Source organism: Juglans regia, chromosome 7 (genome assembly GCF_001411555.2).
Source record: "Juglans regia cultivar Chandler chromosome 7, Walnut 2.0, whole genome shotgun sequence".
Lineage (NCBI taxonomy): Eukaryota > Viridiplantae > Streptophyta > Magnoliopsida > Fagales > Juglandaceae > Juglans > Juglans regia.
Genome location: NC_049907.1, coordinates 7,897,536 through 7,910,640, shown reverse-complemented (window position 1 = coordinate 7,910,640; position 13,105 = coordinate 7,897,536). Strand labels below are relative to the sequence as shown.

The 13,105-nt window shown below is 34.3% G+C and overlaps 1 protein-coding gene across 1 annotated transcript; it reads left to right on the top strand.

Moving 5' to 3' along the window:
* Positions 1-8,340: 8,340 nt before the first annotated feature.
* On the top strand, positions 8,341-12,587 carry LOC109021526 (ubiquitin-conjugating enzyme E2-23 kDa-like). Its single transcript, XM_035692177.1, has 6 exons — positions 8,341-8,600; positions 8,691-8,770; positions 9,219-9,333; positions 9,450-9,502; positions 9,604-9,732; positions 12,243-12,587. The coding sequence occupies exons 1-6, from the start codon at positions 8,557-8,559 to the stop codon at positions 12,371-12,373; spliced, it is 552 nt and encodes a 183-aa protein (XP_035548070.1). The 5' UTR covers positions 8,341-8,556; the 3' UTR covers positions 12,374-12,587.
* Positions 12,588-13,105: the final 518 nt, after the last annotated feature.

Genomic DNA, 13,105 nt, shown 5'->3' with positions numbered 1-13,105 from the left:
GTAGACCATATGGATCTAGTAGGACTTGATTGATGAAAAATTGAGATATAAACACCATGGTTGGAGCTCCAATGAATCTGGAAGTCCTCCCCTTGAGAAGATTTGGCGTGAAGGCACTCTTTGAGAACTGAAAAAAGAAAGTTCCTCGGATGGAAGGTAGGCCTGTTGGGGTTGACGAGAAAGGATTATTAAGGTGTTTGTGGTGCTTTTTGGTGATTTTAAGGGCTACCATGTTGAAATCAACGAGAGAGCTGACCTATACAATCTTATTTATATCTTCTGAATCTGAAAATTTTTGATGTAAAATCCTTTTCCTAAAAGATGATGAAAACTCTCTCTCTCTCTCTCACACACACACACAATTAAAGATTTTTTTTTCTTGATGTTCGTAACAATTTGCTTTCGAGGGATAGATGGGCTTCAAATTTGCCTACTGACTCAGCTGTCCTCATTTACTGAGTATCATTTTCCTTTATCTTATGATGTTGATGTGTTCTATTGCACTTAAGCATCCCATCAATTCAAATATTTTTCTTTTGTCTACCACACAAATTCTCACTTTTCCCTACAAATGCCTTATTACCTGATAGAATGGGTTTGCCTGCGGGAGAGAGAGTACAGAGAGAGAAGGGAGGGAGGCAGGGGTGGGGCTAAGGTTCTACGGGAGGGAAGGAGTGGTGGGGCTCAGGCTCGACTGGACTTTTAGGAGTGGGTGGGGCTAGGGCTCGAGGGAGGGAGTGGTTCTTGAGAGGGAGGGAGGGAGGGAGATGGAAAAGTGAGAGTTTCTCTATAATGTGGCCACAAGGTTTGAAAATAGAGTGTCTACGTGGCACATTTCCATTGATGCCCTTTTTTAAGGGAGAAAGGATACGCCTGCGGGAAGCTTTTCTTAAAGGATTATCCAATATTTTGAGATTGACTTCACTATTAACAAAAAGTCTTACAAATAAAAAAAGTCATAAGATTCTGCAAAGAGATAATTATTTTTTAAAGTCTTTATACGTGGTACTTTGATTTGAAAGATAAATTTTTAAAATTTAAATCTTACAAATCAAATTATGTCACGTGGATGGTGTGTGATGTGAAGGCTTTCAAATAGTATTTCTCTTTCTATAAAAAAAATCTTCAAGCCTATTGATCATCCTCATTAGCTCTCATAGATGAAGTGTATTGAGGCTTGTCAAATATGTTAAGCTAGGAAATCTTCAATCCTATATATAATAGTGTTGACACCATTCCATCAATAAATGTAATATTTGGTACATATACCAATGGTTACAACTCTTATAATATATGCGGGACACATTAACTTTATTGAAATAATAGAAATTAATTATAAAACTTGTCGAGACCAAATTGTTGGTGATAAAAAATAAAATAAAATTTTAAAATTCAAAATTTGAGATAAATAAAGAAAATTCTCAGTAGGATTGACGACTAATCAAAGAGTCGAAGACTAATCGCATAGTCATTTGTCTCCCTTTCGTTGTCAATTATCATAGAAATGATAATAGTTAATGTTAAAATATACTTTTAGTCCTTAAAATTTTACAAAAACTCTAATTTAATTTTTGGATAACTTTAAAAAGTAACACTTGATGCATGATTGATAGATGGATGAGTGGTGTGTATTTATCTTATAAATTATAGTTGAATAAGGAAAGAGAAATAATAATAATAATAATAATAATAATAATAATAATAATAATAATAATAAATGGTAATTGATTTACACCAAGTATGATCGGAGCTGCATGGATATGATGGGGAATAAGGAATACCATCAATGATATGCTAAAATATTATGAAAATTTTCTAACACGTTTTTTTTTTTTTTTGTGTGAAATTATATGGTAGGACCATGGAAGCAATCCCTAACCATGATTTTTTATCCCTAAAATCTATTATTCACACGTTTTTTTCTACTAAAATTAAAGAAACATTAATTGGCATGAGTAGCATTCACATGTCAACACCTCTACTTTTTTCTAAACCACACGAAAGAACACAATTTTCATACTTGTTAACGTGATATGATTCAATTTATATTTTAAATTTATATTATAAATCAAGTCCTATCATGTCAATAGTATGGAAGATGTATCATCTACACTGACTTGCAGGTAAAAATATAATCTTTTTTTTTTCTTTCTATACAATTCCATTGGTATCCAAATATGAAATATTCGACTCCATTTAGATGTTAAGAATATCTCATATTTTTTGTAAATAGATTATTCAAGAAACCAATGGGAAATAGACTGGAGACTTGTGCATGACAAAGGTACACATACAATGAATATTAGGGTAAGAAGTTTTTGCTGGACTCCAATTTGGTCAAAAGAATCTGCTATATTCTTTGCTTAAAGAGTTGGATTCCGATAAATAAAATAATTCAATTACCCATATCCAAATCAATCTATCACCTTTATTAGTTTGTATAAAAGGCAGCCAACCTTCTAGGTTGTGGCGCCCTCGACCCCCACGTATTATTTTTGTGAAGTTCGTGACATCAGGATGATAACCACACGGATCACGCATCCGAACGACTAGTGCTCAGCAACTCAAACCTCCGGCGAAGCTGATCCCTCAGGTTCATACTCGGGCTCTGCGTCAAACTCTACGGCACCATAAGACGAAACCGTAGAGTAAAACACCACAATGAGATTATGACATCTCAACAAGTAATTAACCTAAACAACATCTAAGATATTTATAGCACAATATTGAAATTACGCATCTCCATACAGACAAATATGCAGAAAAACAACATCTCATTTCCTTTTTTCCAAAATATCCTTTTTAACAACTCACGCCAAAAATCCCATTTTTGGTCAAATCATAACTATTAATAATTAAGCATGCACCACGATCTCTCATATGGACTGTCCGCACAACCTGACTCTCATCGTCACATCACGGATAACATCCGTACATGAGACTTCGTAACGAGCGATGCACAGTTCCACACTCAGCGCGTACATGGCCAAGCATCCTCTAACCTCGCTAGCCAAAAGGTCACGGAATCGGTACGAGAGCGTTACCATCTCGTCCGTTCCCATCGTCGCCCTGCGACAACTCAGGGGACGTCAAGTCAGTCTGTTACGCTCCCGAGTGACTATAGGAGCTCCACTGAGATAATGTCACATCTCGGCTTGGGATCGTAATACACACGCACCCACATGTTCAGTCACAATTACAAACAGACCACATGATATCAAAGCACAATTTTAATAAAACGATAATTATACATTTCAACAATTTATTGGAATACACATTTAAATATTTCATTTACAAAATCTCAATAAATACAAAATACAGTTTCACAGCTTCATGCGTATCCCGTTCTTCAATCCGACCCAAGGTCCAACACCAAATCCATCCATTAACACAATCAAACATTTTAACGGCCCAAGGCCCATTTTCCAACATACCAACAGTTACAATTTACAACAATATAATTTAAAACTGGAAAATTACATACAACTGAAGGTGGAAAAATTCTGAAAGATCAAGCGAAAGGGCGATGCTCAAGGCGGCAGCACAACGACGGTACACGGCGGAGTAGTGCCCAAAAGTTGGATTTAATCGCACGGATTGGCTAACTTACAAACGGGTAGGAAAACAACTCACTTCAAACTAACAATTTCACCAAGAAATTGAGTGCAAAGTTTCACAATTTTAAAACTCCAAGAGCATGGCACAACTCCTCAAGCTCTCAGATTTAACACCAAAACTCACAATTTCAGAATCAAAATAGCACTCGGCAAAGCTACACAATCACTCGGATTCACTCACAAATTCAAAGACCAAAACACTAAACACTTGGAGATGAAAAAACTTTAAACAAAAAGGAGGAGGAGGAAATTCGGAAGCCATAAAACTAAGGAAACCTAGGACTATATATAGACTAAGCAAGGCAGTTTTGAGGAGTTGTGTGTCGCACGATTGAAAGGCACAAAAAAGGCAGCAAGTCGTGGAGGAGAAGAAGCATTTCGTGCGGACATGTGGCACAGCAGCTGAACAGCGCATCACAGAGTGCTCCACCAGCCAACACAGAGCTACTTACGGAAATGGTGGAAGGTGATGGTGGCCATGAGCAGTGGCAGCTCGACAGTGAACTTTTCGGAGCCTCCACCGAACGACACGGAGAGGAACAACAGAAGATGGAGGTGGCGGCTTGCGGCTGAGTTGCGTGACTAAGTCCGCATGGTGATGGCAGCAAGTGGCACGAGAAGAAACCGAAAGAAGAAGAAGCTGGAAACTGGTAGAAGAATGAAGAAGAAAAGAAGAAGGAGGAGGAAGGAGAAAGGGGATCTGCGGTGCCAAAGAAGAAGAATAATTCTTCTTGCAGTCCCCGAATGGGGGACTGCAATGCAGTCCTTTAATGAAACGCAACGTTTCATTAAAGGAACCAAACGTTGCGTTTCAATGTGGGGCTGGATTAAACCGCATAGGCTGGGCCCTTCAATGTACAAGACCGGGCTTGCTAGGCGCAAGGATTGGGCTTCGGGCTACACGGGCAGGGCGGCTGGGTCATTACACACGGGTTGGGCTGGGTTGAGCTCACCAAACTCACAGACCACGGCCCACAACCAGAAACACACACACACAACCCAGAAAAATAAAAACACAACAAAATCAAAGGCTCAAACCGAAAATACACCAATAAATAAATAAATAGCAAGGAAATAAAAACTCAAATTAAAACACACCAAAAATAAATTACAATAAATAAATAGCACAAAAAAAATATAAATATGGACTTATAAACTCAAGAATTAATAGATCTCACATTGGTGATCCCCCTACCAACTTTGACAGCATAGGGAGGATCCATCTTGCTTGATAAATTATTTGAGGAAAAGTGATTTCCATTGAAGAAACCAAACTATCTTGTGGGTGTTAAATCATGCATGATACATACATATTCATCCCCTACTTGATTGAGTACAATATTTTTTATTTTCTTTGGGAGTCTAATGAGATTTCTTTTATTGTTGTTATTGTAAGAAAGAAATTTGTATAAATGATTTACCGATAAATATTATATCGTGTTAGCGCGTAAATAAATCTTTAATGCCTAAATTATCTTTCATCTATGCATCAATTCAATCCGAAATTCATCTATGCATCAATTCATCTTATTGCTTTCCTTTTTTGTTTTCTCATTGTTAATTAAAATAATAAAAAAATATTTGTCTCTCACACTTTTCTCTATAGAGGTTGAGTCATTTTCTTCTATAAAGGACGATGTTAGGTTGTCTCTTAAACGTTTATCTGTAAAGAGTATTAGCAGTAGTGAATATCAGACCAGTAACAAAAGGAACTAGTGTATTAGTGGAGCTTCAAATGCATTTTTTTTTTTTTTTGTTTATAATGTCATGTTTGATATGGTGATATCCCAAAATATATCCGTTTATAGATGTAACTTTCTTGATAAATGAATGATGATGGTTTCCCTTAAAAAAAATATCAATCCGAAATTCAAACATCGACCATCAACATGATGAGCATACTCATTTATCAGTTGATAATTTCAACAATATATATTAAAAATAAAAATTATTTCAGTAATTTTAGAAAATATAGTTTAAAGGAGGTGGTAATTTAGGGTTGCTTTGAAATTTGGCCGATTTTTTCCGACAACATGTGACCCTTTTACTAACTCCAAAATATGGTTACATTGTCCATATATATTTTATTTATATATATATATAAATATATATATATATATAATATACTATATATGGTTATATCTAGATGATTCATCTTTCACATACATGATTTCTTTTTTTTATAAAAAATAAAAAATAAAATTCTATCAAGACTTGACTTGGTTCCACGCACCAAAATAAATAAATATATTTGGAGTTACCATCCAGCTAATATACGGTAGGGATTATACCTGAGAAATGGCCTCATTCAGAGGCCATGCAAAATCAAACCTTCCTTCTACTTCCCAATTTTATCTTTTTGCTTCTTACTTTCCTATTTTATTTGTAAGTTAAAAAAAAAAAAAATTCAAACAAATGGGAAGATATATAAATAAATGTTATTTTAAAAGAAAAAATAATAATTATATAAGAAAAAAGTGCAAAAAAATATTACAAATGTGATATATCAAATAATATGACTAGAAGACTAAAAAATATAAGATAAAGAATAATATTTTTCACGAAAAATATTCTGTACAAGAAAATTTTCAAATCAAAGTGATTTAACTTTAATCAATCAGATTGTAAAGATATTTTTATTATAAAATAGATCTATCATTTTACATTAAGCTACGTCATTTTAGAATTTTTTTATATAAAATCTTTGTATAAATTTAGGAATATTGTATTATAAAAAAATTATATTGTCAAGCTAGTATGTAAAATATATTTAATAAAATATTTATATAACATAATTTAATTTAAAAAATAAATTTTAAATTTTACTATTTATATGGTGTGTATAATATAATTCATACACATCAATTTAATAATAGAATAATATTTTTTTATTAATTATTATAAATGTAGTTGGCCCACTTTATGAAGTTCCAATGAACCTTTGCTTTCGGCCAACCCTTTAAAAAAGGATAGCTGTTAAAATCAAATACCAAGTTGCACAAAAACGTGGGTCGGCCGAAACAATGTCTCAAAGGTACAAAACAGTGACTCGGGAATCCTAAACTGTCATTTATTTATTTAGAATAATATTATATATAATTTTTAAATAGATAAATTTTATATAATTTTTTTTATAAAAAAATAGATCTCATTAATAAAAAATAATATTTTTTACATTTTTTTAAACAGGAGTCTACTTTTATAGCGTCTATATGGAATTATACAAATAATTTCTAAATTTTTTTTTAATTTTTCTTATGTTTTTTAAATCACAGACTCGTGCAAATGGGTAGTTGAGAATTATTTTTTTTGAGATAGAAGATTTTTTTTATTATGAAATACATGTTTGGATTGGAGGTAAAAGTAAAAAAGCTGATTTTTTTCTTTAGTTTTTATTTTTCCTGTATTTTATTTTTATACCATTTTCACCTTCAAGGATTTTTATTTTAAATTGAGAAGCTTACACATTTAATTCACTAAAATATTATTAAAGATGGTTGTATTTGTGCACCAAAAACTTTCATTATTGTATTGGAAAAATCAAATTTTCAAAAACTCGATGTGCAATCACTTTTGCATATTTTTATGCATTCTGTTGATGTGATTGGGTGCGTCACGTTATTTTTAATATAAAATAAATGTTAAGTTCCGCCACATCAGTAGAATATGCAAGAAATATATAAAAATAACTGTATATAATAGAATTGAATCATTTTTATTATGTTTAAAGCTTTAAAACCACCAATCTACTTCTCTTTTTGTTGTGGTTGGAATCCCATTTCAATCCCAAATTTAACCAAATGAACCATTTTATAGGTAGCATTAAATGTTCCCAACTGCAGAAAGGAAAAACAACACCACAGAATTGACCATCAATTTAAGGCCAATCCTATAGTAGTTTGCAATCATGGTTTGCTGTCACTTTAAAAGTTGACAAGTCATGGTATTAAAAAGGGGTTAGTTCCTAAATTAGGGTTTTGTATTGGGCCATGAGAGGGTGGAGGTGGAATCTTTCCTCTAAGGTGGTGGTTGTAATCTATCTATCAAGGTGAAAAGCTACTCCACATCTTTGGTGGACCTTCAACTTTTATTTGATAGATGGAGGTGTTGCTCGATGGATCGGATCGTGGGAGAGGTCCTCCCTCCGTCCGCCACCTCGCATTTCACGTGTATGGAGAGATGGATTTGTTTTTCTCTATGTCCCATGTGACCAATATCTTGCTTGTGTCAATGTTTAGAGATGTTAAATTTGGCTCATCTCAATTTCAAGAGAAATTGATAATATCTATTTAGCATAAACTTTAGGTATTTTAATCATTTCAGAAAACTCATATTAGCAAATGGACAAAAAATGAATTAGATAAAATTAAAAAAAAAATAGAGAATATTAGTGATGTATTTTAAAATCTAGAGTTTTTTTCTTTTTTAAATGGGTCCAATCTTATGGATTAATTTACCAATTAATATAATTTTATGGATAAATTTGGTAAATAATAGAAAATAGTAAAATTATTTTTCATTTTAGATGTTATCGTTTTTAATAATATATATTTTTTTATAATAACACATTGATATGAAACATTTTAAATAATTTTCGTATATTAATTGTTTAAATAAGCTGTTATTTCAGATTTACAATCTTAATTATTATTATAATTAAAGATAATAAAAATAAAAAGTAATTAATTTAATAAATTAGATAAGCCGTCCGTAGAAACAAAGAGGGGCCATGCAATTTGATAATACAGAAGTATTTGGAATTTTGGGGTCCTAGCTGAAAAATTCACCTCTCCTCCATCATCATCATCACCAACATCATTTTCAATATCTCCTTTTAAGTTTCATGCATTAATGTCTGAATTTGCTTCTCTCAGTTCTACAAGAAACTCCTCTCTCTCTCTCTCTAACCCCCAAGACATCTGGAAAGAAAAGAAAAATCATGTCTTCCCCGAGCAAACGCCGAGAGATGGACTTGATGAAACTGTTATTCCTCTAACTGTTTTTTGGGTCATCTTGAATCTTTTCTCGGTTCATTTTTTTTGTAGTCAATTTTTATATTTGTGTATTTTTTAGGATGATGGGCGACTACAAGGTAGAGATGATCAATGATGGCATGCAAGAGTTCTATGTTGATTTCCATGGACCCAGTGAGAGTAAATCCTCAGGACTCATATCTTGTTTTTAATTCTTATTTCTGGTGCTGCAGCATGAGTTTTTTTAGCTCTACAAGATGGTTTCAACTTTCTTATTTCATAAGTTGTAGATTGAAACTCCCGTAATGGTAGAAAGATACGTGTTATGAACTTTCCCAACTTAGATTTTGAAATTGCTTTTAAGTTCTCGGACTCCCTTCCTTTATAGAAAGCTGAGTAGTGAGTAACATTTTGATTTCTATATTGTGTATAATGTGGCCTTTTGGTTGAAATATAAACCATTTTGGCCCTGTAAAGATTACCCACAGAATTCTTTATAACATCTGTAGATTTGTTGTTTGCTTGTTGTTCTCAACGGCTTCAGAAGTTTTATTGCTAGACTGGAAATGGAGCTTTACAGTTTTGAGCACAGGAGTTTTTCCTGCATTCATGTGATGGATTCTGGCAGGTCCTTATCATGGAGGTGTGTGGAGGATAAGAGTTGAGTTACCAGATGCTTATCCATATAAATCTCCCTCCATAGGCTTCGTTAATAAGATCTACCACCCAAACGTTGATGAGATGTGAGTATAAATGTTAAAACATGTATTTTGTTTTCTTTATTGGTAGTTTATCACATTCGTTAATTTTAAGAGGAATTTTGTACAAGTCTGACCATCTTGTCTGATATTAATTTCAGGTCAGGCTCAGTTTGTTTAGATGTTATTAATCAAACCTGGAGCCCCATGTTTGGTAATAAAAGTTGGGCCTTTTCATTAAAATCAAAGTATCTCTCGCTCTCACTAGTTCAGGAGGTTGTAGCTAAAATGGTCTTTGGCATCCACGTTTTGCAGATCTTGTAAATGTGTTTGAAGTATTCCTACCACAACTTCTGCTGTACCCCAATCCATCAGACCCTTTGAATGGAGAGGCTGCAGCTTTGATGATGCGTGACCGAGCTGCTTATGAACAAAGAGTTAAAGGTATAGATCTTTTTCACTAGTATTTGATGTCATGTCTATAATAATACTAGAGCTGCAGTAGTTTGAGGCACGTGTTTTTTCAATCATTATTTTATTTCAAGAGCATAGGACATATGTTGCTTGCGGATTATCACTGGTCTTACGTCTTGACATTGCTGTCAAGTATTTTGGGAACTTCACAATGTCCGATACCTGAGAAGGCGGCTTACATCAGTGCTTCTTTGGTGCTGCCTATTTTGCCATTTTTGTCACAATTGCCAATGCGTTGCCTTGCATCATAGACGTCGTCCGTTGTATGCACCACTTCCACCACTGTGGTTGTGTGGAGTGCCACTGCCTCATATTCGTTACAACCATGTTGGAACCATACTTTCCTTACCATTTTTATTGCCATTCCACTCTGTTTCCACAAGCTCTGCAACCACTACCATGAATGCCACCCCCACTTCACTGCGCTATCCTTGCTTTTTCCCCTCAATAAAAGTATTATCTCCGTGTAAGTATTTATCAACATGCTTTTACTCTTGCTTGAGGTAAGCTGTACAGATAAAATTCTTTTCCTGCCTGGCAAAAACAATTCTAAGAGAAAAGTAAAAGGCATGTTTGGTACCATGAAAGCAAATGCCTTTCCTAAGCTATGAAAGCAAAAATCATTTTGGGTATTATACAAATGCCTTTCCTAAACTATGAAAGCATGAATCAAAGGTGGCATTGATGTTGTGGAAAAGGTGGTGCTGGTGGTAACAGTAGTTGTGGTGTTGGTGGTGCTGGTGGTATATGTTCGGCTGCTTTCAGTGTTGATGATGGTTGAGGTAGTGATATAAGTGACTGTTGATCTGGTGGAAGTGGTGATGTCCTTCGCAATAAAAAAGTGATGTGATAGTAATGGTATTTTAGAAGTACATAAATCTTGCCTTGCAAAGCAGTATACTTGTTCGAAGCTTTTGTGGAAGTCCAAAATGCAGTTTGTGCTTAAATATTAATAAGTTACTTGATATATTGAGAATGCATGACTAAACCTGTCTTTGTTGCATTCGTCATATTATATTGCTTTCTGAAGCAAGAATAGTATTTTCAAAGTTTAATGCATGAAATGCATCTGTGGCGGAGTTGTAGATCTCAATTCAGGTGCATTGTAAATGGATTGTTACAAGCAATCCAACTCCAACCCAACTGTGAGTGAGTTGGATTTCGATTAGGCTTGTGGTACCCAATTCCAGTGCCTCTTTCTAAACATGAATTGAAGGGTGAGTTTTGGATTGTGCCACCTTGTTGATTCGGTTGAGTTCTGATTTTAACTAATTAAGGGCTTTGACTCTATGTATTGCCAGATTTAATTAAGGGCTCTTTGTATACATTGTTTGCTTTCAAATTTTTGAAAGTAAGAGTTGAGATTGAGGTTTACGAAGGAATTAGGTGGCTGACTTTAGCTATGCAAACAAAAGAAAACCTGTCTTTATTATCCATGATCAAATTCTTTAGTATTTTCTGGTTGCAGCATCACATTTTATTGGTTGGCCATTATGTGTACTAGAGCAGGTTGGTAGGAAATTCGCAACTGCAAATTTCAATACGAATGCCCCATTTCTCTGTTCAAATCAGAGCTTTACCTCTTGATTTTTGTTTTAGATCCAAAATGTTAGGTAAAACATGCTATTAGTGTGTTTGATGAGATTTCTTCCATTAGTCTAGGGAAGAATTGTATATTTTTCATTAAGGCCGCATTGAATGGATTGCCAGTGAAACCGGAAGTGATGATTTTGAAATTCTGAGTGTAAATTTTTAGATGGCTCCCAGAAGTTGAATGGATTCAAATTCTCGAGCTGGCTGGCCCTGCATCTTCTCTTACTTTTAGCTTAGGGATCATGCCAGGTCTCTCTAGCAAGCCTATATCTGGTGACTCCTAGTGAGAGTTATTCACAGTAATTATTCATAGTAATTCATAACTGCCGTTCTTGAATTTTGAAATTGCCCCACCATTGAGTGAGTGAGTGAGAGAGAGAGAGAGAGAGCATTTTTCATCTGTGCTGAAAATTTTAAGGCAGCAACTAGTTAATGGAAGCAGGTTGTCCTATAGCCTGCCGCTTAAAAAGATGTGAAGCAATACTATGGCAATCCAGACGTTGTCCTCTTTAAGTTTTGATGGGAGATGTTATCCTTTTCACTGACCAAAAGCTTTGAGAACTTTCTGGCTGTTATTTACTGCTTCAGTCACTTTTATATTTGGTGGACTCTTTTTCTTTGACTAGTACAGAGGCATTTGGATACCACACAAAACAATTCCATATAGTTCGTTTCTTACGTGTAAGCAAGCATCCAGCAGCTAGATATTTGATTTATTGTTATTTTTGGCGGAGTACTCCATTTTACATGGCATGGCATGGCATTGAATTTATTTTCAATTAAAAAATTCTCCAGATGACAAGACATGTAGCTTTCCTTTGCATTTCAATACCATATATTTATGCACAGATATGACTTCATGTTGCTTGTATTCTCTCACCATTCAGAATACCGCGAGAAGTATGCGAAGCCGGAAGACATTGGAGCTGCCCCAGAAGAAAAATCTAGTGATGAGGAGCTGAGTGAAGATGAATCTGATTCCAGTGATGAGCAAGTGGCAGGAAAAGCAGATCCATAGGTGTTGGTGGGCTGTCCTGTCCTTTAAACTCTCTCTCTAGTTGTTGTACATGTTTTAGCTTTGTTAAATTCAACCGCAACTCCAAAGAATATAGAGACTTTGTTTATTGATTACAGCCTCTATTGTTTATAGCCCTTCTTTCCTTTGGCAGAACAGATTAATCATTCTATGCTTTCAATTGAATATATCAGTCCTTAAACTTTTGAAAGCGGCATGATTTGTTCTTCGTTTGATGTCATTTACTTCACTTCAGCACTTTTTTACTTTTGACGCCACGCGTGTACAAATTAAAGAATAAATAACATGTTTGTCTCATAAGAAAATAACAAAAGCTAACTTTTTACATAATAAAATACTACGAACTTTTTCTTTTATAAGGGAAGGAGTGGAGACCGATTTGTATAAAGTCGACTCCAATAAATATTTAGGCTCATTCAATATACGAGTCGAACAACGAAACAATCACAGGTACTTGGAAGGGGCATATACAAAAACAATACTTGGTTTTTTTAATGATATTCGAGGAATAATTTTTGCACGAGTTAGTCTACATACAGTCCCCAAATGAAGACTGAGCATGTAAGTCTATACAATTATGTTTATAAAAAAATTAAATTATGCCGAACTCATAATTAGAGAGTTTGTGGGGGAAGCAAACTACTTGTCATCCTTTTATTCTCAATTTAAGATGTCATCAGCTTTGATTTAAGTGGGATCTCATTATATATACTC